At 57.1% G+C, this 24,818-nt stretch overlaps 8 protein-coding genes across 9 annotated transcripts; 4 read left to right on the forward strand and 4 right to left on the reverse strand.

Annotated features, from left to right (window-relative positions):
- Positions 1–281: 281 nt before the first annotated feature.
- On the forward strand, positions 282–1,703 carry KRP23_12747 (putative ubiquitin-conjugating enzyme E2 R521; the record flags this gene model as incomplete). The annotated part of the gene is made up of 1 exon (XM_067883377.1): positions 282–1,703. One exon carries the CDS (start codon positions 282–284, stop codon positions 1,701–1,703), a length of 1,422 nt encoding a protein of 473 aa, XP_067738828.1.
- A 685-nt stretch (positions 1,704–2,388) lies between these two features.
- On the forward strand, positions 2,389–9,531 carry KRP23_12748 (uncharacterized protein; the record flags this gene model as incomplete). Its single annotated transcript, XM_067883378.1, has 1 exon — positions 2,389–9,531. One exon carries the CDS (start codon positions 2,389–2,391, stop codon positions 9,529–9,531), a length of 7,143 nt encoding a protein of 2,380 aa, XP_067738829.1.
- A 1,646-nt stretch (positions 9,532–11,177) lies between these two features.
- Positions 11,178–13,304, forward strand: KRP23_12749 (putative serine/threonine-protein kinase kinX; the record flags this gene model as incomplete). Its single annotated transcript, XM_067883379.1, has 1 exon — positions 11,178–13,304. One exon carries the CDS (start codon positions 11,178–11,180, stop codon positions 13,302–13,304), a length of 2,127 nt encoding a protein of 708 aa, XP_067738830.1.
- A 283-nt stretch (positions 13,305–13,587) lies between these two features.
- KRP23_12750 (Myosin-M heavy chain) lies at positions 13,588–15,396 on the reverse strand (the record flags this gene model as incomplete). The annotated part of the gene is made up of 1 exon (XM_067883380.1): positions 13,588–15,396. One exon carries the CDS (start codon positions 15,394–15,396, stop codon positions 13,588–13,590), a length of 1,809 nt encoding a protein of 602 aa, XP_067738831.1.
- A 623-nt stretch (positions 15,397–16,019) lies between these two features.
- On the forward strand, positions 16,020–17,741 carry KRP23_12751 (Guanine nucleotide-binding protein-like 3-like protein; the record flags this gene model as incomplete). 2 transcript variants are annotated; one of them, XM_067883381.1, is made up of 2 exons in its annotated part: positions 16,020–16,745; positions 16,808–16,846. In XM_067883381.1, the coding sequence occupies 2 exons, from the start codon at positions 16,020–16,022 to the stop codon at positions 16,844–16,846; spliced, it is 765 nt and encodes a 254-aa protein (XP_067738832.1). The 2 variants fall into 2 exon arrangements, with proteins under 2 accessions (XP_067738832.1, XP_067738833.1); XM_067883382.1 differs by having other exon boundaries at positions 16,020–17,741.
- A 178-nt stretch (positions 17,742–17,919) lies between these two features.
- On the reverse strand, positions 17,920–19,026 carry KRP23_12752 (uncharacterized protein; the record flags this gene model as incomplete). The annotated part of the gene is made up of 1 exon (XM_067883383.1): positions 17,920–19,026. The coding sequence occupies one exon, from the start codon at positions 19,024–19,026 to the stop codon at positions 17,920–17,922; it is 1,107 nt and encodes a 368-aa protein (XP_067738834.1).
- A 1,559-nt stretch (positions 19,027–20,585) lies between these two features.
- KRP23_12753 (uncharacterized protein) lies at positions 20,586–21,785 on the reverse strand (the record flags this gene model as incomplete). The annotated part of the gene is made up of 1 exon (XM_067883384.1): positions 20,586–21,785. One exon carries the CDS (start codon positions 21,783–21,785, stop codon positions 20,586–20,588), a length of 1,200 nt encoding a protein of 399 aa, XP_067738835.1.
- A 179-nt stretch (positions 21,786–21,964) lies between these two features.
- Positions 21,965–24,274, reverse strand: KRP23_12754 (uncharacterized protein; the record flags this gene model as incomplete). The annotated part of the gene is made up of 1 exon (XM_067883386.1): positions 21,965–24,274. One exon carries the CDS (start codon positions 24,272–24,274, stop codon positions 21,965–21,967), a length of 2,310 nt encoding a protein of 769 aa, XP_067738836.1.
- Between the last annotated feature and the right edge of the window lie 544 nt (positions 24,275–24,818).

Below are 24,818 nucleotides of genomic sequence, written 5' to 3' on the forward strand. Positions count from 1 at the left end.
ACGCAAGAACGTAGATCTAACCTCCCAGGCGTTGAAGTTGTTGCTTTCTCGCACGCAATGCCCGCCCCACACTTTGAAAATTGCACGAATTTTCTGGTCGTGAGTAGCGTCTATCCTCCATGTGCAGGTGAATGTGTTTGTCTCATGTTTGCCATAGCTCGGCCATGCGTGGCATCTGCCGACAGCAGGCATCTGACACCATAAACGAACTCTCCCGCCCTCACGATCCCAAATCGAGACCACAGTCTCAGCCATTCTACAACCTTCCGCTGCAAGTGAACATGTCGGTGGCCTCCTGGTACTATTGCAACCTGCTCGGCGCCGAGGTGTCGGAGTGCGTCCCCGTCGTCCAAGCTCGTCAAAATGCTGTCGCGGATTCCGTGAAAGTCCCGGTGGTGAGACCCGAGGTTCTGGCGGCTCTGGGAGCTGAGGTGGACGGCGAACTGGCCGTCGGTAGATCGACGTACGTGCTGTCAGCTTCGTTCGCTGCGCCGGAGACAGTTGTGAAGGTGGAAAAAGTTGTGAAGGACCAGGTGGAGCCTGTCAAGCAGACGGAGGTTAAAGCGGAGACCGTGGAGGTTGAGGCTGCTACGGAGCCAGTGGTTGAGCCTCTGGCAAAAGAGGCCATGGAGCCTCTTGCTGCGGAGAAGGTGGTCGAGGAGCAAGTGGCGGTGGCGATTGTTGCTACCGAAGAGGTTGCCAAGGAGGCTGCTGAGCCCGTAGCTGTTGGAGAGGAAGCTGTTGCTGAGACCACTGCAGTGGAAGCGGTTCAGGAAGAGCCTGTTGCTACCGAAGAAGCTGTCGAGGAAGAGGGTGTGGTCATAGTCCAAGAAGAGATTGCTGAATCCGTGGCAGTGGAGGAGGTCGTTGCTGCTGCTGTGGATCTTGCAGATGCAGAGAATGTGGAGGTAGCGGCCGAAGAAGTGATTGTGGAATCAGCCAAGCCCGCTCCTGTTGAAGCGATTGTCGAGGAGATCGTGAGTGAGGCGGCGACGGTGGTGGCGACTGTACACGACGCGGTCGAGTCCGTTGCTGTTGATGCGAAAGTTGAGGAAGAGGTCGTGGAGCCTGCTCAAGCCGCAGTCGAAGAAGAGGCTGTTGCGATTGAGGAGATGGTCGAAGAGACTGTTGCAGAGGTGTCTGCGGAAGAAGAGATTGCTGCGCCTACGCCGGCGAGTGAAGGAGGTGTCGACAACGATGGCGTCTTGGCCGATGAGCCTAGGAAGTTGGTCACGCGAATGTCCTCCATCCCCGAAGATGAAGAGAGTGATGCGGTCGAAAGCGAGTCGCCTGTTGAAGAAAGCACCGAGGTCAATCCAGTTGCTGAGAAGGAAGTGGTTGCAGAATCCGTCGAAGCTGTTGCTGAGAAGAAGACGGTGGAGGTTGCGCGTGAAATTGAGGACGTTGCTGAGGCGGCTGCGGTGGAGGATGCACCAGCAGCGTCGAAGCCTGTTGCGGATGACGCGTCTGATACCCAGTCGGAGGTTTCGGAGGCTACTACAAAGGTTGATGCAGAGCCCGAATCCGAGATCGAGGAGACGATGGTCATCGATGCAGACCTCGCAGCAAAGGAAGCTGCTGCGGTTGAGGAGGCAGCAAGTGACTCATCCTTCGGTTTCCTCCGAAAGAACAGCTACGCGGTCTCTTCCGTGGCTGTAGCTGTGGTCACAGCGATTGCAGCTACTCTGGTTGCGCGTAGGTAGAAAAGGAAGTCCAGAGCTTTTTCATAGAACTCGTCTAGAGATTATCGTTCTCATGTCCAAAACGTTTGCTGAGCTTAGTTCGATCCCGTGCAGCTACGAGCTAAGAACGTGTACATGTACTCTACTACCGGAAGTCTTTGACAACGGTAGACCACGGAGCCCTTTTCAAATATAATCGACATGTTCATCTCAAAAATCGCCAGTGGACGCACACGCCCATCATGTTATTAGCTTGTCGTCGCTGCATTCTCATTATTTTTTCGTGGCGAGACACTTCTGCTGTCTCAAGGTGGCGCCATGCTCGAGTCGAAGCCGTCACTGAAGACTCGACTGGATTCGGAGGATCGCCGCAGTCGGCAGAGGCCCCTGCGCTCCATAAAGCACAACGCGTGTTTCTCGTGCCATTTGCTGCCCAAACAACCAGTGTACAAGTTGCGCCGCCTTCCTGTTCGCACGCATCTGTTGTCTCTAGCCATGAGAGCAGGCCACCTGCCCTGAAATTGGCTGAACCAGCTGGACTGCAGCACGATGTCTGTCCACTGGCTCATGGGGCAGAACGGATGTATGTCCTTGCCCGTCCATGCCGTGTAGCCGAGATATCCTAGCTACCGAACGCTCATTATCGAATTCAAGCACCAAGCAACAGATCAAAGCGACTGATTGTCAATCCAACAAGACCAACGAGATGTCTACCACGAACCTGCAGAACGAATACATCAGCGCCGACGAAACGCGTCTTCAATTCAACACCAGCACAGACAGCGCAGCCGAGTCCAAGTTGAGCAACCGAAGCAACTCCACAGTAGACATGGACACGGCAGACGACGTGGAGTCGATCGATAACAGCGCACAAATGGACCGTGGAGAGGTCTACATGATGTTCCGCCACAGCTTCAGCGACGAAGTGGCTGGAGTCACGGCACTAGGCTACGGAACACACAACGGCATGAACACAGAGACAGCAGAGACCAACACACACAGCGTAGCAGATGCCGTTCTCGAGAGTGAGGACACGACTCCGATCACGCCGGACGAGTTGATCGTGGCGACAACACTGTACAATCTTCTAAACCAGATCGTGGACGAAGCGGAAGAGATTGTTAAGCCTGTCGTGGGGAGTCTGTCGAAACCGGTAGCAAACGTAGTTGAAGAGGTTGAAGTCGCGGCACCTGAAGACAAAGGTCCGGTTGCTACACTTGCAGTCGGCACTGGGGTAGCTTTTGCTGCCGGAGCTGTTGCGCTTGTGCCTAGCGACAAAGAAGAAGAAGAATTGATTGAGGCTGCGGCTACTAAAGAGGTTGATGCAGTAGAGGCGACCGCCGAGGAGGTCGTGGTTGAGGAGGTTGAAAGTGTCGACGAGGCTCTCGTCAAACAAGTTGAAGGTGTATCTGCGGCTGTTGAAGAAGTCAATGCGCTTGAGTCTGAGCAGGACGAAACCTCTCTTGAGGAGGACGTCGCGATAGAGGAGGCGGATGTGAAGGACGCCAAGGAGGAGCCAGCTGAGGTTGAGCTTGTTGAGGAAGGCACCGCCGCCGTTGCTGCTGATGAGCTTGCTGAGCCGAAGTCTGCGGCGGAGGAACTGTCAGTTGCAGAGGCCCTTGGTATCGACGAGAGCGGTGAGATCGAGTCCGAGATGGAGGCCGATGGCCTGGTTGTGGGGGCTGCTGAGGAAGAAACTGCAGCGACGGACGTCACCGAGGACGACACAGCTCAAGACGAGGATGCTGAGACTGACGTGGCCATCACCGCTCAAGCTGTTAAGGTAGAGGACGAACCTGCAGCACTTGATGATGTGGTCGTCGACGAGGACGTGGTGGTTGATGCCGTCGAAGTCTCCGATGAAGAGAATGCTATTGAAGAGCAGCCCGAATTGGCCCCCATGAAGCAGGAAATTATCGTCGAGGCTCAAGTTGGTACTGCACAGGATGTTGAAGAGGTTGCGGCAGACGTCTCCACCAAGTCCGAGGCGGCTGTAGAATCAACTGAAGGCGAGGTCACCGAGGAGGGGTCAGCGCCCCAGTCTGGCATCGACGAGGTCACTGCTAAGCCTTCAGTTGAAGCGGATGTCGATGTTGAAGCTGTTGTCATGGATATTGAGGAGGCCTCGATCTCGACTGTCGAGAAGCCCAGAGTCTGTGACGTCTCTGTTGAGGAGCCGGAACTGAAAGTTGTCCAGGGCGAAATCAAAGAGGAAGCGGTCGAGACTACCACGGAAGACGATGTGGTGGAGGCTGTCAAGGAGGTTCCTACTGAAGTGGCTACCTCAGTGAGTGATGAAGTGACGGGATCAACGGTGGCAGCTAAGGACAGCAACCGTGCATCGGAGATGCCCACGATTGTGGCATCGCTTGCTGCTGGCGCGTGCATGGTCGCTGGAGGCGTTGCAATGGATCGAACGAGCACCTCGGCTCAATCTGAGCAAGGAGACGTGGTTGAATCGGAGGTAGACGTGGTTGCTACTGCCGAGAAAGCGCCAGAGGATGCCATCGAGGAGGATGTGGTTGTAGCCGAGGTGGTTGCAGCTGACGTGGTCGTGGAGGCTGTCCCCGTGGCTCAAGTCATTTCTGTTGCCGAGGAAGGGGTCGAACCGAAGCAGGTTGACACACCTGAAGACACTGCGGTTGAAAGCCTTGAAGCCGTCGCCGAAGATGTGGCTGTTAAAGCAGACAATGGAACCGAGGAAATCGTCATGAATGAGGCCCCGGACGAGTCTGCTATCGAGAAAGAGTCAACTCCAGCCAGCAAGGAGCTTGAGGCCAAGAGGGAAGGCGCCATTGTCACTCCTGGCAGCGATATCGCGCTCAACATGCCTCAGATTGTTGCCTCCATGGCGTTTGGTGCCGTTGCAACCGCAGCCAGTGTTGAGACGACTACCACTGAAGCCGAGGAAGCGACTGATAACGCCGAGGAGGTTCATGAGACCGAAGCTAACGCTGCTGAGGTTACTCCCGTCGAAGAAGAAATTGTGCTCACCGACAGCGAAGAAGCAGTGATCGATGAGATGATTGGCGCTACCGTCGAAGAAGTTTTGAGCATCGAGTCGTCCGACGAGCAGAGGGATTCCTTGACACTTGATGTCGACGAATCTGCCGCAGCCGTGGAGTCTGCTACGGAGGACTTGAACGTCGTTGTCAAGAAGCCTGTCGAGAAGGAGACTGTCATCGACGCTGTTGTCTCGGAGGTTGAGACTGAGGAGTCAACCGCTGATCGACTTGATGTTGAGGACGTTGCTGCCGAATCTGTAGCGAATGTGGAGAACCTATCTGCAGTCGCGGAACCAGCGACCCGTGAAGAGTTTCCAGCTGAGGAGGTCGTAGCTGAAAAAGCCGACGCCCAAGTGGCTGGAAAGGTCGGGAAACCTCTTGCGGTTGATGAGTCTACCATTGAAGAGGCCGAATCATCCGAAGCCGTTCCTACTGAGGTGTTTGCCTCCGATGCACCAACAACAGAGGAGCCTATTGTCGATGATTCTGCAACTGAAGAAGATGCTTCCATCGAGGAGCTTGCAGTGGAGGCTTGTACCAACCAGCCTACGGCTAAAGAAGCTGTTGTCGGGCACACGGTCGTTGCCGAGGAGTCTGCTACGAATGAGGAACTTTCTACTGAAGAGACTGCCGTGGAGGCGTCTACCGTTGAGGAGTCCGTAGTGGTTGAGAAACGATCTAGAGACGACGTTCCCGTGGGCGACCAACTCATTGCCGAAGAAGCCGTTGCGGTGGACAGAGCTCCTGAGCTTGCTGTCGATGAACCCGTTGTGGACGAAGCTGTCGATGACGAGGCAGTTGCTGAGGAGCCTGCCGAGGAGGAGCTTGCTGCCAAGAACACCAGTGAGGCTGTTCCTAACGAGGAGCCTGCGTCCTTGATTGAGGCGGATGAAGTTGCTTCTGAAGAGGTCGAGGAGCGGGCAACCACGGAGGAGATTCAGTTGCCTGCAAACGAAGCTACTGAGGTCGACATCCAGGAACCTGCCACCGAGGAGGAAGCTGCGTTCGAGGAACCTGATGACCGAGTTGTTGGGGATTCCGATGCGCTCGTCGAGGAGCCCATCGAGGAGCTTGCTGCTGCCGAGGGAGAGGTTGCAACGGAGGTTGATGCCACGGCAGAAGCTGCTGAGGAGGAGATCGTCCCTGAGAGGCTCTCTACAGACAAGGAAGCGGCGGTTGTCGATGGATCGGCTCCTGCAGCACCCGCGCCAGAAATCCCAGTCGAAGCCACCGCGCAGGAGAAGGCCACTCCTGGTGAGGAATCGATCAGTGAGGATGTGCGCGTCGTCAAGCAGCCTGCCATTGACGAGACGGCTGACGAGGATGAGGATTGTGAGCCATCTCCCGTCGTTGCGGCCGAGGTAGAAGAGGAAGAGGCCGCCAAGGCCGGCGGCTGGTTCAAGAAGTTGTTGTTCCGCAAGAAGTCGGCGTCCAAGTCGGGGCCGATGCCCAAGGCTGAACCCATTGTGGCCGATCCTGAGACGAATGCCGCCTGTGTCCATGTGGAGGCTGCAGCTGAACCGGAGGATACTCAAATCGGCGAGATCGTCCCAGAAACTTCCGCCGCCATTCCTCAAGAAACTGCACGGGACGCAGGAGACGCGTCAGAGAAGATCGCGGCAGTTGAGACGGAAATGGAGACTGTACCGGCCGAGATCGAGCGCCAAAAGGATGCGAGTCAACCGCCAGTGGAACAGGAGACCGCGTTGAAGGCGGAGGACACGGACAGTTCAGTGGACACCAAGTCGGACGATGAGGAGGAGGCTGCGCCTGTTGAGAAGGTGGCGGAAGCTAAGACTGATGAGCCTCTTGAGGTGACTGCTGGTAAAGATGCTGTTGTAGAGGAGGGCAATGCTACGGAAGAGGCTGTTGCTGAGACCAAGACGGCTGATGCCGTGGAGGAAGCTGCTGAGCTTGTGGATGAGCCTGTCGATGAAGGAGTCGACGAGGAAGCTGCCGAGGTTGAGTCTATTGAGGAAGAAGCAGTCGAGCCTGTTGAGGACGAAGCAGTTGACACCCAGCCCCTGAATAATGAAGCAGCCAAGCCTGCCAGGGAGGAAGCTGTTGAACGTGTCGAGGAGGCGGTTGCCAAAGAGGACGAGCCCGAAGCTGGGGTGACCGAGGCTGAGGCGGCAGTTGAAGAGGTTACTGCCGAAGATGCCTCTAGTGCTGAGGTTGCAGAGGAGCAGGAAGTTGTGGAGGTAGTCACTGTTGACGAGACGGTCGCAACAAGTGAGCCTGCTACGGATAGCGTCGAGGAGGTCGCTGAGTCGGTCGAAGATGCCACAGAAGACGCTTCGACTGAGACTGAGGAGACTGAAAGCGAGAGTGTCGGTGCTGTCGCTGAACCCGCTGCTGAAGAAGCTGTCGAGGAGACTGCAGTTGCCGTGAAGACCGTGGCTGAAGTCGAAGTCGCTGATAAAGAGAAGGCAGTCGAAGCCATTGCTGAAGCAGAGCCGATTGTTGCTGCCGAAAGCGCCCAGGATACCGAGCTGGCGGAGACGAAGGTTGCCACAACTGATGTGGTTGAGGAGCCGTCTACCGAAACTGAGCCTATTAAGGGCATCGCACCTGAGACCGAAGCGGCAGCGGTGAGTGCTGAGGTGACAGACGCTGCTTTCACGGACGAATCTCCTGTTGAAGAGGTTGACGACACTGTTGCTGCCGAAGAAGTCGTGGCGGAGACTGAGGGTGCCGAGTCTGCTGCTGAGGCAGTCGGAGAGGAACCGAAGGAAGAGGGGCCCGTTCAAGGTACGTCTGACGAGGTTCCGGACGAGGAAATCTCTGGGTCAGCTGCCGCTGTTGAAAGTGAGGACGTCGCGGAGGTTGCGGACGCTGCTGAGCGATTGACACCAATTGAGACTGAGCAGCCATCGGAAGAGATCGTCGCCGACGTGGCTGAGGAGGCCCTTGCTGCTGTTGTCGCTGGGGCTGAGGCTGACGCAGCCACTGATGAGGAGCCCAAGCCGACCGAGGTCACCGAAGCTCCCGCGATTGAGAAGACGCCGATTGAGGTCGCAGCACCCGCTGCCAGCGAAGAGAAGGAGGAGAACCCGAAGCCTGCGATGGAGTTTGAAGTTGACACGAAGCCAATTAGCGCTGTGTCAATGCTCATCGGTCGCTACGAGCAGATTGCTGCTCGCAATGCAGCATCGGCTACCAACTCGCGCACGTCTTCTCGCCACTCCTCCCGAGTTTCTTCGCCACAGCCGTCGCCGCCTTCGTCAAGGCCCCGAGGAAACGTGTTTGAGACTGCGGCGAACAGCATCGAGGCTATCGAAGGAGCGGGGAAGCCTATCGAAGAGCTGGCCCATGTTGAGCCGATCAAGGAGGACACCGAGGCTGAAGTTGCTGCGGAAGAGTCTGAGGCGAAGGTCGAGACTGCGGACTCTGAGGAAAAGGCTGCTGAGATTGGAGATGCTGAGGTTGCTGCTGTGAGTGAGGCTGAGGAGGTTGCTGCTGTGACTGAGGCCGAGGAGGTTACGCAGGACGAAGCCACGGTCGCTGATGAGACTGAAGATGCTAAGCCTGAAGAGACCACTGAAGAGGAAGTACCTGCTGCCGCTGAAGTTGAGGTGGAAGAGACTGCCCCTGAAGCCGCTGCAGAAGTGGTCACCGAAGAAACCCCGGCCGCGAATGACGCAGTTGAGGAGGCCGCTGTTGAAGAAGTCCCGGTAGTCGATGAAGCCCCAGTAGTTGATGAAGCCCCAGTAGTTGATGAAGCCCTTGCGGCTGAAGCCGAGGTGACCGAGCCTTCGGCTGAGGCTGTCGAGACGGAGACCACTACCGAAGAGGTGGCCCTGGAGGCGACAGAAGACGATAACACGGCAGCTTCTGACCTGATCGAGCCTGAGGCGATCGCCGACGAAGCTATTGCTGCCGACGAAATCCCTGTGGAAGAAGCGGTCGAAGCTGCTGTCGACGAGACGCAAACGATTACCACTGCCTTCGAGACTGCAGAGGCGTCGATTCTAGGCGCTAATGCCCCGAAAGACAGCACCCCACAGAACAACGAGGACGAATCTCCTGCCCCTGAAGCAACCGATGGCGTTGAGCCAGCCGAACAGGAGACACCCGAGACCGACAAAGCTATTGTGGCCATCGCCGACTTCACCACCAACGAGGCTGTTGAGGCCTACGTTCAGGTGCACAAAGACCCAGCTCATGCTGAAGACGCCGAGACGGACAACCAACTCGAAGAGAACTCGAGCGACTTGATGTCTGCGACGAAAGAGACGCATGCCGCTCATGAAGAGACCAAGAAATCGCACTCCGCAGGTGGCAACCAGATTGAGGATCCTGAGATGACGGAGAGGAGGATGTCGTCGATCTCCCCCGAGGCTCCTGCTGTGCAGACCGACGATGCCGCGGTGACGAACGAAGCCACCGCGAAGGCCACCGTGGAGATGGCACCCACGAGTCAGGCGACGAAAGCAGTCGCCGACGACGCCTCAGTAGCGGAGCGGACCCCCGAGCGCGACTCCTCCCAGCTCCTTCCCCACCAGCACCCGACGTACGAGATTCTGGGTGTCACGCGTGCCCACAACGTCATCATGTATCACATCTACACTGTCAATAGCGCGACCGGCGAGCGATCCATGTCGATCCCCAAGCGCTACTCGGAGTTCAAGCTGCTGGCCGAGCAGCTCCGCGCTCTAGACATTCCGGCTGCCCTCGAGTTGCCGGTGCTGCCTAAGCCCAGCGTGGGCAGCTTCCTGCGCGGCCGCCGCAGCAAGAAGACCATCGAGTTGCGCGAGAAGGCGTTCGGAGACTTCCTGCACTACATTACGCAGCACGAGGAGCTGCTGCAGTGCGCCGTCTTCCAGCAGTTCATCGCCAACTGAAGCGGTCGGGCGAGAAGGGAAACATGCGTGTATAGCTAGGATTTATGAGACCCTTACAAATCAAAATGTACATTTTGCACTTGATGGCCAAGTTGCCTTCAACTTGAAGTTGCGTCGCGATTTGAGTGGCAGGTGCGATCGGGCAGGTGCAAATTGCAGCCTGCAATGCAGTGGCGATGAGGAAAGCGAGCGACTCGCTCATCCTGAGCGAGATCTGCCTCCTGGCCAGCGGCAACGACAGACGCGACCTCATTTATCTAGACGCCCGTCCTATGCAGAACGCGAGACCTCAGCATGTCTCGCCCGCCTTGCACTGCGCATTCGCCCGCGACGGCACGTGTATACGGTGAGGCTTTCCTCCTCTTTGCTCGTTGCTCTCTGCTGCTATTGCCAAGGTTACCTTTCGGTGCCGCGCTATTGCGATGAATGCCAACGCTTCTACCAAAATGAGTGAAAACGTGTACCCATCTGCTATCAGATCCGGCAAGCCCGATAAGGCGCTTTCTTATGCTAAAGGCAAGCGTCATCGAGACCTGGCCACAACCAGAAGCGCAGCATTTCGCGCAAGCCCATCGCAGCAATGAGCTGCACCCTCTCCAAAGCCACTGACGACGCCACCCCCAACGCCAATGTCGCGCCCGCCGCTGCTCCAGCGCCTGTGCCGAGAAGCGGGTTGAAATTAAGATCGCATCATCAGCGACGAGGAGAGGTCGGAGGTAAAGTATGAAGTCGACACGAAGCCGATTAGCGCTGTGGCTGTGATCATTGGTCGCTACGAGTCACCGCAGTGCAACATCAGCTAGCAACCGCAGACGTCATTTTGTCATTTCTCCGAGTTTCGTCGACAGATTTCAACCACAGCACAACTGTTATTAGTTAATTAAAAATTCGATAATTAATAAATGTGCTGCAACGAGAGCGCTACTTTGTAGAACGTGGGGCCTCACGCCCGCCATGCATTTACCTGCGACGCCTTCGGCGACTGCAATGACAAGGCTTTCATGTAATGTGCAGCGAGGCTTTTCTCCTCCTTGCTCTCTACAGCCAAAATTGCCTTTCGGTGCACTGCCACTAAGTGAACCCATGTGGATAGTACCCATCGGAAAAGTGTACATGCTCATCCCAGCCGCATGACGATTCCGTGGCAGAGGGCGAGGCAAGCAATGGGACTCGAACCGCAGCGCCGGCAGAGCAGCAATAGTCATGCACCTAGGAGCCCGACCTGGCGTGTAGCTGTAGATGTAAAATATTGCGCCGATCAGCGCAGCCATGAGAAAAATGCGGCTTCCGGATGCGCTGTTGGCGCAAGCCGCGCGGCAGCAGCGCCTTCCCGCTTTGAAACCAACATGGATCCATCTGCTATCAGAGGGAACTCCATATGATGATCCCTGTCAACTGCGATCGTCCAAACTGCCTCGTCGTTAACGCTGGTACCGCGCGAGTGCCCGCTACGTTCCTCCATCTGTCATGACCTGTGTATTCACATACAATGCGATATCAGAGGTATCCGCAAACGAGCCTGCAATGTGCACTTTCCTCGCGGATCGTCACGCCGCAAAACGGTTTGTAAAGCCAGCGCAGCGCCAACGGGACGTGGTCACAACCAGAATCGCCTCCTGCTGCTCAAGTCCATCGCATCGACCTCAATGGGCTGCAGCCAGTCCAAAGCCACCGACGTCGCCTCGCCCAGCGCCAATGCGGCTGCGCCTACCAAGGTGGAGCCTGTGGCCGTAGAGCCCAAGGCCGAAGAGGTCAAGACGGAGACGGAGGAGCCCAAGGACGACGAGGAGGAGCACGCGGACGAGGCGCCCAAGACGCTGGAGCCCGTGGTGCCAGTGATCGACACGACCGCTTCGGAGCAGGCGCCCGACTCGGCGTCTGTGGATGTGCCCGACAGTGTGCGCGCCAACTTCTCGTCCTTCAACATCTCGTTCATCGACCCCACGGTGAGCGCCCCCACGAGCGGCACGACGGAGCCTAACGTGGCGTCCACGCGCGTCGCTCCCGTCGACGAAGAGGCAGCCAAGGACGAACCTGCTACTGAGGAGACTGAGCAGGTGGTCGAGAAGACTGAGGAGCCTGTTGAGAAGGTCGAGGAGGAGCCTTCAGTGGAGAAGGAGGTTGTCGAGCCGGTTGAGGAGGTTGCTGAGACCACTGAAAAGGTCGACGAGCCTGAGAAGGTCGAGGAGGTGAGCGTGGAGAAGGCCGCGGAGACGGAAGTGGAGGCTGCGACTACTGAGGAGCCTGCCACGACTATCGAGTCCGCGACTACCGAGGAGGTGAAGGAGCCAGTCGCCGTGGAGGAGGTCGCGGTTGAAGATACGAAAGAGGACCCCATTGAGGTTGCTGAGAAGGTGGTTGAGGAGGAGAAACCCGCCGTTGTCCAGGAGCAGGTTGTCGAGAAGGTGGCTGCAGTCGAAGAGCCCGCCAAGGATGAGGAGGTTGCTGTTGCCGACGAACCCGCTGCCAAGGTTGAGGAGCCTGTTGCTGCTGTCGAGGAGTCCACTCCCAAGATTGAGGAGGCCACTACCGAAGCTGAAGAGCACGCTACCAAGGTCCAGGAGCTGATTGCTAAGATTGAGAAGCCAGCTGCCAAGGTTGAGGATGCTGTGGAGGAGGCACCTGCCACTCAGGTTGACGATCCCTCTGCCGCGGTGGAGAAGCCCGCTGCTGTTGTGCCCGTTTCCATCGAGGTCGAGGAGCCTGTTGTCGAAGCTAAGGCTGAGGAGGTCGTTGCCAAGGTCGAGGAGCCTGCTATCGTTGAGGAGCCTGCTACTAAGGCTGAGGAGCCTGTTGCTACGATCGAGGAGGCTACTGCTGTTGCGGAGGAGCCTGCTACTAAGGTTGAGGAGGCAGTTGCCGCCAAGGCTGAGGAGGAGCCCGCCGCCATCGAGGAGTCTGCAAAGGTTGAGGAGCCTGCAAAGGTTGAGGAGCCTGCTAAGGCTGAGGAGCCTGTTGGGAAGGTCGAGGAGGCTACTGCTGTTGCGGAGGAGCCTGCTACTAAGGTTGAGGAGCCTGTTGTTAAGATTGAGGAGACTGCTGAGATTGAGGAGGCAGTTGCCGCCAAGGCTGAGGAGGAGCCCGCCACCATCGAGGAGCCTGCAAAGGTTGAGGAGCCTGTTGGGAAGGTCGAGGAGGCTGCTGCTGTTGCGGAGGAGCCTGCTATTAAGGTTGAGGAACCTGCCTCCATCGAAGAGCCTGCAAAGGTCGAGGAGGCAGTTGCCGCCAAGGTCGAGGAGCCAGCTAAGGTTAAGGAGGAGCCCGCTGCTATCGAGAAGACTGCTAAGGTTGAGGAGGCCAGTACCGCCACTGCTGCTGTTGTGGAGGAGTCTATTGCCACCAAGATTGAAGAGCCTGTGGCCAAGGTCGAAAAGCCCGCTGTCGCTGTGGAGGAGGCGTCTGCCAAGGTTGACGAGGCTGTCGCCAAGGCCGAGGAGCCCCCTGCCGCTGTGGAGGAGCCTAAGGAAGAGGTCGCTGCCACAAAGGTTGAGATCAAGGAGCCCGTCAGTGCTGCCCCCACTGCCGTGGAGGAGTCTGCCGCAATCGTGTCGGATAACCAGACCGAAGCGATTGCAGAGGCGGAGTCTGCCGCGGAAAACGAGTCTGACGGCAGCACGACATCGGAGGACGGCGCGGAGGCGGAGGACTCGAGCATTGAGCATCCTAACACTGCTGAACAACCCGCACCTGCTCCTGTCGCGGAGAAGAAAGAGGCGGCTGAGCCCCAGAAGGAGGAGACGACGCCTGCCAAGGAGCCTGTGGCCACCAACTAAGTATGAAATCCGCTGAAAGGCGAGCGCAGCGACCACGTTTTTACGGTCCAAGTTTTCTTTTTGATAAGTGGAGCTGGCGGCGATGCCTCCGCGACCACATGTAGATAGGGACTGTCAGTTCAATGCATATAGACGAACAAATTCATCTTCCCTCCAAGCCCGTTGTTGTTGTTGCCGTTGTTCAGGATGGGCGGCTTAAGACTAAGATCGAAAGTGTAACGGAAATGTGACGAGGCAAGATACAGATTGGTGGTCTATTCATAACGTTTTTTAAGGTGGCATGTTAGGCAGCCCCAGACGTTGCCAAGCGAGAGGTTCGAAGTAGACGCTCTGTCTGTGGTGGAGGTTCGTCGGAGTTGGACTCGTCGGTGCTTCCGTTGACCTCTTCGGTATTGCAGGCTGCAGACATCGCGTTCGCACGTCGACGTAGCAAACTGCTGTACCCCACGGACAGAGTCTGCGAGAAGTCACGCTGCTTGATCGACTGCCACAACTTTGCCGACAAATTGGTGGCTGCAAGACTGACGCTCGAGCGCGGCGGTTCCTCCGAACGCGCGCAACGCGCAATGGCACCACGCAGCAGCGCCACAAACTCTTTTTTCTTCTGTTCGCTCTCGCAGTGCACGATGTACTGACGGGCAGTCCGGCGAAATCTTCGTCGTGATGGAGATGCAGGAGAAGATACATCTACGGAGTCAGCCTCCTGTGTATCGACTGCGGGCAGTGACGTACTTCTTGAAAGCGAGTAGCGCCTCTTTACCGGTCTCTTGAGCGTACTTGGACTGAGGTTGTGGCAGTTGCAGCATCCGCTTTTCGATGCCAAGAGAGCGAAAGACTTGGAGCACGCGCCATGGGTAGGGATGTCGTCATCAGTCTCGTTAACTTCAACTACTGTAGCGCAGGAGAGGCAAATATGCCGGCGGACGCGAAGACGATAGCTGCCGTTCCTAGCAATCAGCAGCGCATCGGACAGCAGGATAACTTGTTGTCGGTCTTTGTTGCGCTCGAGGCCGCTTGAGCTGAGACTTTCACGTAAAGTGGATGCGTCACCGTCGTGTACACTGTTGGATCCGCCGAGCAGCTCCATCTCACTGTTCAAGCTAGATGTATCACGCGTTTGCTGGCACGAACTCTTTTGCGCATTTCTTACTGCGCGTAGGTGGAATACTCGAGCCAGACGTGCACGTCGATCCATCACCTGCACGGCGGCCGACATTTCGTTAAGCAATGTGCGTCCCGGACGCAACAACTCCAGTTTGGTAGCGAGCTTGGAGTTGTCAATGCTGTCGTTCAGACTCACCAGGCGCACGTTGTTCTCTGCATCGCGAACACGAGCGTTTACAAGATCGGACACGCGCTGCACACTTTCGAGTGCCTGCTGCGAAAGAAGGGCTTCTTCTGGGCTTGTGGCGTTTTGTACGAGAGAACGAAAGAGCAGTGAGTAGCGGCAGATACGCTGCACAGGCTTGATGAGGTCGGATATCGCGTCAAACGGAGGCTGGCTACAGTCTGCTTGGGCTAGCGTGAAGGCGTCGAGAAGCTTGGCATGAGACTTGAGCTCCTCCGTCGCGGGCAGGTAATTGGCACAGTAAATCGCGTACACTTTCATGTAGTCGATGGTGGAGGCAAACGCCGTTGTAACGCGGGTCACCGCTTCTAGTGGTCCCGATCTAGCCTCCTGCGAATTCAGTGCCTTGGAAAAGTTGAAAAAGCGGCGTTGTTGGGGCGGTTCCAGAAGCTTTAGCAGCTCTCTGTGAACCCCGAGAATGAAGTGGGCGGCGCAGCGGAGTGCTGTGAACGCTGGTAGCTCCTCTTTCAGTTTGTAGTATTTCTCCGCAAACGCAGCCAAGGGGTCCAGAAAGCGATCCACGAGTGCCGCAACGTCAGACACGTAGTCCTTTTCCGTGCCCGTCATCTCGAAGCAAATACGCTCGACGGTCGTCCAGTTCTTCTTGCTTGGATGGTCGAGCTCCTGCAGGTGACGCAAGAAGCGTGGAGAGTGTTCATCGTAAGTCATCGAGGCCAACCGCATCACCTGAGGCGTGCGAGCTACAGCCATCTCGCTGATGGGCAACTTCGGGGGCACCACCATGTTGATTAGCTGCCAAATACGCGAGTGCGAAACGTAGAGAAAGTCACTCAGCAATGCTCTGGCATGAACGAGCGGGCTCCGTCGGACTCTACGTCGAGAGTGGCAGATTGCTATCTGCTGAGCAGCGACGAGCGCAACCACCGGTGTGGTTGAAGCCCATGAGCTTTTGCGCTTCTAGACGCATATTTTTAGGCCCAGCGGCTTACTAGCGGCCCCGCTCTTGCCTTCATGTTCTTATACATCGGGCAAGGCGCTGCTGGAGCCAACGGCGAAGGCCTCTACGCTAGTTGTTAGTGACGACTCTCCCAAAAATATGCGCATATCCACCGTTCATTTATAAATACCAGAGGCAGCAGCATTAATGAGAACGAGCGCTCTTCATTCCCGCACTTGCAGCCACAACTCAACGGCGAGGGCGTCTTGACACGCGCCAACTGCTCGCTTACCAGCGAGAAGATCAAGAGACCAAGGCCACTTCAACTGGATCAAATGGCTACATAAAAAAATGGGTTCACCTGCTCCTTTTCCCTCAATTTTTGGGCGTCGTAAAACCCATTTCAAGAAATCGATTGTGTGCACCCCACAACCAGTCGCCACTCGCCAACCACCACTTGAGTATACCGATGGGACGCAAGCAGGCTCCTCCGCGGCGCGCCGCCAAGCGCCAGGGCATCGCGGCGCAGGCGCTGCGCGGTGGCAAGAGCCACCTGGGCCAGCAGAATCGACAGGTGCCCAAGAAGATTGTGGGCAAGCAGCAGAGCATGCAGAAATTGCAGCAGAAGCGCGAACAGCTCCGCAGTCAGCAGGTCGGGCGTCTCCGCGGCGTGGTATCAGGCCTGAGTCTCGCAGAGCTCGCGGGCCGTGCAGCGCAGAGCAAGGAGCAGTTCGAGCAGAATCAGATCCAGACGCCGACTCAGCAGCACGAAGAGCTCGTGATCAACGATGCGTCACGCAGAGCCTACATGAAGGAGCTGCGTAAGGTCGTGGACAAGGCCGACGTGGTGCTGGAGGTGCTGGACGCGCGGGACCCCATGGGTTGCCGCACACTGGAGATGGAGGACGCCATCGGCAACCGACACGGCAAGAAGCTCGTGCTGGTGCTCAACAAGGTGGACCTCGTGCCGCCGCACGTCCTACAGCCGTGGCTCAAGTACCTGCGGGGCTTCTACCCGACGGTGGCCTTCAAGGCGTCCACGCAGAATCAGTCCAAGCATCTCAGCGCCAACTTTGGCAGAGCAGATAAAGCTGCGGGTGAGGCAGTGAATGGCAGCAAAGCTGTGGGCACCGACGCGCTCATGCAGTTGCTCAAGAATTATTGTCGTAGTCACGGCGTCAAGACGGCCATCACGGTTGGAGTTATTGGATACCCGAACGTGGGCAAGAGCTCAGTTATTAACTCGCTCAAGCGCAGCAAGGCTGCGAGTGTGTCGAGTACCGCGGGGCATACTAAGGTCATGCAGGAGGTGCACATTGACAGCAAGATCAAGCTGCTGGATTGCCCCGGTATCGTGTTCGACCACTCGGACTCGAGCGCGCTGCTGCTGCGGAACTGTATCAACACCGAGTCGATGGCGGACCCGGTTGGAGCGGTGCAAGTGCTGCTGACGCGCTGCCAACCGGCGCAGCTCGCGGAGCTCTACCAGCTACCGGTCGATACAGTGACGAAGTGCTTCCAGGACGCAGTGCAGTTCTTGGTGCTGGTGGCGCAGGCCAAGGGCAAGCTGGGCAAGGGAGGGATCCCTGACCGCCAGGCCGCTGCTCGTATCGTGCTGCAGGACTGGAACCGCGGCAAGCTGCCGTACTTCACGCCGCCTCCAGACCAGAGCGTGCAGGTGCTGGACACGCAGCTCGTGACGTCGTTCGGACAGGAATTTGACGTCGCCGACGAGGAGCTGAACCCGACGAGCATCTTCTTGGACGCGGAGGCTTCCAAGGAGACCAGCGGCCCGCAGTGCTCGATCCCAGTCGGTAGTGGGGACGTGACGATGGAGCCTGAATCGAGCGAGCCCACCCCCGCTTCCGCTCGCATCAGTCAGATGCTGGGCGATTCCGACTCGGATTCCGACATGGACTCGGACTCGGAGATGGCCGACGACTCTGCTGATTTCACGCTGCCACACACCGCTCTGTCCACCCAGGAGCTGGCTGCCAAGTTGGCGCAGGACGCGTTGAACCCGCAGACGGCCATGGCTGCGCGACGAAAGGCCAAGCAGTGGCGCAAACTCAAGCGGCGTGCTGCTCGCCAGCAACTGGGCGCGGAGGCCGAGAACTCGTTCAGCGAGCAGTTCGGCAGCATCGTGGGGATTGCGGCCCCGACATTCACGAACCCCTTCACGACTCAGTAGACGCTTTTGCACTCAAGTCTTAGACACATAATGGTATTTGATTGTTCTCTTCGGCTTCCTTTGGTCTCCTGCGTCTTAACGCAGCTAGAAAATTGCAATTGCATTACTCAATGAGTGTCAATGGACACGTGGTCGTAGCTCAGTCTCGATGGCTCAGCTAAGCTCTGTCCTTGGTCTGTTACATTCTGGGGGACGTCATGACTGTGGGTGACGTCAACGCATTGGGTGGCGTCAGCGCCATCTCGTACTCGATGCTCTCTCTGCGTTCGCGCGTGGCGGGTGCGTCCGCTTGAGTCTGTTGCTTGGCAATGTGTTTCTTCCTGGCGTAGACTGCAGCAACAGCCACGACCGCCACTAACGCAGCAGCAGCAGCGATGGCAGCCACGACACCGGCACTCAGGCCCGCAGAGGCGGCAACGTCTCCTGAGGACAACGAGACCGTCGAAGAGTCTGTGGCTGCGCTGTCTTCATCTCCGACCTGAGTCTCGTCATCGCCAACGTCTCCGTCCTCAGACGCGCTGGTTGACGAGCTTCCGTACGTCGTCGTCGATGCCGGAGTAGGCGACGGCGTCGTTTTTGTAGACGCCGGTGTGGGCGTAGGGGTCGTCGTCTTTGTAGCTGCCGGCGTGGGGGTCGGCGTCTCGGTCGTGTTGGTCGCCGCGGGGGTGGGCGACGGCGTCTTGGTCTTGGTCGCCGCCGGGGTGGGCGACGGTGTTGTAGCCGCTGGGGTTGGGGCCGGCGTTGTAGCTGCTGGCGTCGGCGTGGGGGTCGGAGCTGTGGTTGTAGCTGCAGGAGTGACTTCGGGCGTCGTGGGGGCGGGCGTAGGTTTGTCTCCGCAGTCGTAGAGGTCACGCAGCTCGGTGGTCTGCACGAACCAGCTCTCATCGTAGTCCTCATTGCCGTCGAAGGATCCCGAGCCGTCCAGGTCCACGGTGTCCTCACCGTCGTAGTCCCACGTCGCGCACTTGTTCTCCTCGGGGACGTCGCTGCAGCCAATCGTGGGGAGGACGCAGCCCCACGTGTCGCTGGTCACGAGTTGGCAAACGGCGTCTTCAGGGGCAACGCAGCTACCGCCCTTGTACGACGGCAGGTACGAGTGGCAGTCGGCCACGGCCACGTCGCCTGCTGTGGGGCAGCTGAAGCCCACGGGCGACGACCCGGAGCCAGCGCAGAGCGTGGACGCGTCCACCGACAGCTCGTACGTAGCGTCGCGGCACACGCTCACCTCGACGGCGGCGCTGGAAGACGAGCTGAGCGCCAGCGCTAGAAGCAGCGCGGGCAGCATGTTTGTGTGGGAGTTAGTGTGGGGGAAATGTACCGGCCAGTTTCAGCGGCGGTAGCAATGCGGGTCTCAAGCGAAAAGCAAGAATGAGCCATGGGATAGTCGGACCGCTCCTTGAGTTTTCGGGTATGTGGCGACAGGTGTCCACTGTGATCACTGCGGGCCGCGGATTCGCTGAAATGCCGAGAAGAAAGTATCTGATTGGCCAACAAAATTTGAGCGCAGGTGGCGAGTGGTTGGCGAGACGCATTTTTTGCCACATGGCCGAAGCGATTCAGAGCGGCCGATAATACATTGCGTCTTGGTGGCACCGTTGAATGATGCAGCTAGGATCTCCACTGTCGCCGCCCTCGACAGCATCGGACACCGAGCCTAGCCTAGCGAAACCATGTTCGTTCGCGAATTGCGATCGTCCATCTAAAAAGTCGGTTTTCATGCCCTACCCTCGATGGATTTCTGACGTTACAGCGACGGGGTACGGATATATTTGGGATTTACATGTTAATTCAGTGCTTTTTGGCGCAACATGGAGGGCCCTCCTTGCAGCAGCCAGCAGCCAGCTCTAGCAGTGGGCTACGACTACATAAGCATTGTGGCGGCCGCATTGTAGTATTGGTAGGCTTTTGAAAAATCATTATAATAGACCTGTTGCGCCAAAAATGAGCAGATTTTCATAGTGTCGCGCCGCCGCGACGTCGAAGTCGGAAATGATTTCGGACAACTGACAGACCAGCGACCAGCTACATACGCCGAAGCTAGTCTGTGCAGAAGAGCGGCTCGGATAGCTGGATTTGAAATCGATGGCTTGCCGGCTCCGATGCTTTAGTCATTGGGACTGTCGTTTGGATAGATTGTATGGAGGCACTCCATACTAGTAGTATTATGTAATAGACGACGCGCGCTGGTTGCTTCTTTTCGATCGCACAATAATGCTCTCGACCCAACGAAGCGGTTCTTCCGACGTCGAGAGCAGGTTTGGCGATGCCGATTGTTGCTGGGCTGCAAGCCTTGCAATGCTAGTCCGAGGGGGCCCTAAATAGAGGCGTGTGACATTCCTAGATTCCTAGGTTCCTAATTTTCGTATTTTTTTAATCGTACGCCAGACTGGATGTCCATCACTAACCTTTTCGGCGCTCGCAATGAGGAAGAAGCTCATGAAGCTGAACTTTGCCTAGCCGCTAAAAGCGTCGTATGCCAAAACCTCGTGCGGCCTGTTGTGGTGGCTGCGTCAGTCGAGATGACACTTTCACCTGCTTTGAGAGCTCACGGCTGGTGCGTTCCAGTTTTCCACACGGCTCTCGATGGCTACATGAAGCGATGACCTGTTGGGTGCACACCGAGCTGGAAAGTTTCGGCAGAGCTGAGGGGCGTGATACGTGCCCGATTCCAGTGCCGAGGTGACCAAAATACACTTCGGCGCGAACTGAACTAAGCTTTAAAAAAAGTGTTGATAGGTTATACTAAGCTTACTACAGTAGTAGCTACGTGTATGAGGGATGAATAACAACAACGCTGATTGACTTGCCCGTTGCTTGATGGTCGGGGATACGTGTACACAGCAATCAATCGTCCTGGGTAGCGCCTGCGTCCTTGGTAGTGGCGCTCTCCTCACCGTCCACTTCTGTCTTCTCAACTCCCTCAGACGCACTCGTCTTCGCTGCAGTCTCATCCGCTGTTGGTGTCATCTTCGGCGTCGTCACCTTCGCCCTCGTGCTGGCTGTGGGCGTCGTCGCCATTTTTCCAGTCACCACAGCAGGAGTCGGGGGAACGACCATAGGCCCATCCTCCGACTCACTCTCGGCAGCATCGTCCTCGTTCTTGTCTTCTTCACTCTCAGAGGCATCAGCTGCCTCCTCTAGGCCACCCCTCGTGCGTCTCTTCCTGGCGTAAACAACCGCGACTGCCGCCAGAACAACAGCGGCGAAAGCCACCACCGCCGCAACCACCGCCAACTGCTCACCACTGAGCCCTCCAAAGCTCGTGGCATCAGCAGCAGCGAACGTCACCGTGGCCGAGTTCCCAGCTGCACTGTCATCGTCTCCCACCTCCGTCTCGCCGTAGCCTGCATGTGCGACGTCCGTCTCTCCACTTGACGATCCACTGCAGTCCGTAGTCGCCGGCGTCGGGGTCTCTGTCTCTGTCTCTGTCTCTGTCTCTGTAGCTGCAGGTGTTGGGGTTAGAGTCGGCATCTCTGTGTCAGTGGCTGCGGGCGTTGGGGTCGGAGTCGGTGCCTCTGTGTCATTGCTCTCTGTAGCTGCAGGGGTCGCCTCTGGCGTCGCAGTCGTCGGAGCGGGCGTGGGTTTGTCCCCACAGTCGTAGATCTCACGCAGCTGCGTGGTCTGCGTGAACCAGCTCTCGTCGTAGTCCTCATTGCCATCGAAGGAGCCGGAGCTATCCACCGAGTCGTCTCCGCTGTAGTCCCACGTCTCACACGCGCTCTCCTGCTCCTGCGGTGCCTCGTTGCAGCCCACAGACGGCAGCACGCAGCCCCACGTGTCCCCATTCACCACCTGGCACTGCGCGTCCTCAGGTGCCACGCAGCTGCCGCTCCCGAACGACGCGAGCGTCGAGAGGCAGTCAGCCACTGCTACGTCGCCCGCCTTGGGACAGCTCCAACCCGCGGGGGACGATCCAGAGCCCGCGCACAGCGACGAAGCGTCCACTGACAGCTCGTACGTGGCATCGCGGCATACGCTCACTTGCACGGCGGCGGCGGACGACATTCCCAGCGCCACGAACAGCGAGAAGCGAAGCGGCGTCATGTTCTCGTCCGTCGATTCTCCAGAATGGCGATCCAGGTGCAGAATGGCGACCTGATATTTTCGACTTTGACGGGGTTTCGTTGGTGATTGGCCGGAAAAGGCAAGATATGGGTTCAACTTGCATGTCAAGGTTTGGCTCGCCTGCATAATTGATCGGAATGCTGCGACCAGCGAGTGGTTTACACGGGGTTCGTTGCATCTTGATGAGTTGGCTGGTCGATGACAAGCTCTGCATTCCGCACCGTTGGGAGCTCTTCGGGGTCGTATGGTTTTGCTCCGGCTCCGTTGTTGCTGACTGTGCTAGCGTCTCGTTGCGGTCGGTCATTATCATTGCTAAAACCAGCTAGGTCAACCACCTCTTGCCCGTTAGAGAGACTTGCAGGGTCTGTTGGCCGCCGTTTTTCGTCTATAAGCCGCGTCATTATCTGCGCCATATACTCGCACGCAAGCTGCTGGTCTCCTCGAATCGAAGGTGAACACTTCGAAGGAGCAACGGACAGTTCACCAGCAATCGGCTCTTCAATCGCCGTCGCACGAATGTTTTCTCCTAGATTTGCCTCCGCGTCGTCAGCTTGCTTCACTGCCGCATGCATGGCTTCAAGAGCCATCTCTAACTCTTCTGCCGTCTGTTCCTGCAAAAATGCCAAATCCTGCTGCCAGTTAGGAAACACACATTTCACCACGTCTGGAACCTCCTCAACGCCTGGAGTCCAGACCGATCGTTGATCAGCAGTCGCATCCGGAGCCACGGGTGGAAGCAGAGCCTCTGCTTCAGATTCCTCTCCACGTACAACATCAGCGTCTTCGTTACCCACGTCGTCGGCGCTGTCCATTTCGATGCTACTGATATCCACATCCTCGTCGTCACCGAGAAATGCCCGAAGCACGCTATTGCGGTACAGTAGCGTATCGCGCTGTAGCCCAAAAAGCTGCTGCGAAGCGCGCGCCCACATCGAAATGGCGGCTACCGTCGCTAATTCAGCTTGCTTCTCATCCTCACAATCTATGGCAACTTCACTTTCAATCCACCTCGATGGAGTATACCGCTTTGCTACGAAGGAAACATTTCTCTCGTCCTCCATGCTTTCACGCTGGTCTGCGTGGGCCTGCCGGTTGCTTGGAAAAATCGCAGCCAACGCAGCTGCCAGATCCAGGAACTTCGGCACCTTCGCTGGTGGCAGCACTTGCGACTTCCGCAGTTTCTCCTTCGTTCTCCCCAGCCTGTCTAACGTTTTCACGAGATTAGCTCGCCGCTTTGCGAGCTTCGCCATCTGGACATCAAGATCCTCTAGTTTTGTCTTCGCCACTGCAAGTTGCATATCCGTTTGCTGCTCCTTGCTCACCTTCGACGTTGGCGCTAACGCCAATGATAGCTCGATATCTTCCCCATCTCCCGCTCGCTTCCGTTTCCTCATCTTTATAGCCTTCGGGGCGGGGTCACCTTCACTTGCCTTCGGCTTTCTCGGTCTCTTCGTTCGAGCGACACCACCTCCAGCATTTCCACGCTTTCGTGATTTCGGTTTAGCATCCTTAGTTGCAGTCGTAGACAAGGCGGTGGTAACAGAAGTATCTGCACTTCTAGTTGCAACGCGTCCACCGAGACATTCATTTAGGTGAGCCTGCTGCTCCAGCATGTCAAGCTGTCCGATCATCGCAGTACAAATTGTACAGGTAGCATCCTCAGGTGTAAACTCATCCACACCTCCAGTTCGACCCCAACCTTTCTTAGTAGCCTTCGCCTTCTGCACCAAACCCAAGACGACATTATCACCCCCCTCCTTCCCTTTGTCAGCACCAACCCCGTCCTTCACCGCTTTGTGCCCCACGGCGTCCTTTGCCGGCTTCTGCCCCTCGTCATGAGCAGGTTCTATATCTGGTTGATCTCTAGGTGTACCTTTCGACCCAACAACAGCAGTCACAGCCTTGGGGCCTGCAGACGTCGAAGCTGGAAGCGCCGGAGCCTCTATCTCCTCTGTCGAGCTCTCGTCCAGCTCAATCTCCTCAGGAGCAGCAGCAGCTGGGGCCATTGACGACGAAGCACTCGACGTTAGTACAGCAGTACAAGTAGCAGCATTGGCAGCGTACTCCTCCTCGTCTCCGCAAGGTTGCGAGTGTTTAACCTTCACGAAGCGAAGACTGGTCCTGCCCACGCCAATGAGGTCCCCACTGCTCAACTGATAATCCTGTTGCGGCCGCAAAGGCTCTCCATTGAGCTTCGTCCCGTTCGTGCTCTTGATGTCCCGCAGCACGAGGCGTATACTGCCGTCTCCATCTCCTAAGAAGCGCAACTCTGCGTGGAAGCTCGATACCTCCAGGTCCTTGGTCAGTCGCAGCCAGCAGCGCTTCTTGCGGCCGATGGACAGCAATCGGACGGCGGACGAAGAGGAGGGCGAAGGAGGATGTTCCTGCCAGCAATAGCGGTGCGTGGCGTCGCTGTGCGGCCCCCGCGTCGCCTCCAGTCGGAAGCAGAACGGCGGAGACGCCGCCATCCGCGTCAAATAATGCACAAAACGTTGCAGCAAGAAAGGCGGGAAGCAATCGACTTAGACAGGTTTCGTATGTAAATGGATAGCAACTGGTCATCAGCAACTGGCTTTGACAGTGCATAACAGGAATGATAGCAAAACGATGTAAGCTTCTACGAGGGGCTACATTACTAGCATTGGCTCGATACCACAACGAGCAAGAAAAGCTGGTGAAGCAGTCACCCGGCGTCTACCTTCGCGCAATTCCCCAAATGCCAACATTCAGCTACACTCAGCAAGCTGCAATGTCTGCAATAATGCATCACTACAGCCACCAAGAGGCAGTAAAGTTAAAATATATCTGCCGAAACAACAAGAGATGACGGCAAGCCCAGTAAAACTGCAGCAAAATACAAGAGTGTTGGTTGGTATGTTGAAGTTGACCGTCACTCTTATTGTGCGACTGGAGATGTGTGCCACGTCACTGTTCCGCGGTAGTTTCGTCTCCATCACAACGCCACGACGCCAATTTCCTCAAAACTGAAACCTGTTTATACCTATGCTGTGA

The sequence above is a fragment of the Phytophthora ramorum genome, assembly GCF_020800215.1.
Source record: "Phytophthora ramorum isolate Pr-102 chromosome Unknown Phyram_PR-102_s0016, whole genome shotgun sequence".
Lineage (NCBI taxonomy): Eukaryota > Oomycota > Peronosporomycetes > Peronosporales > Peronosporaceae > Phytophthora > Phytophthora ramorum.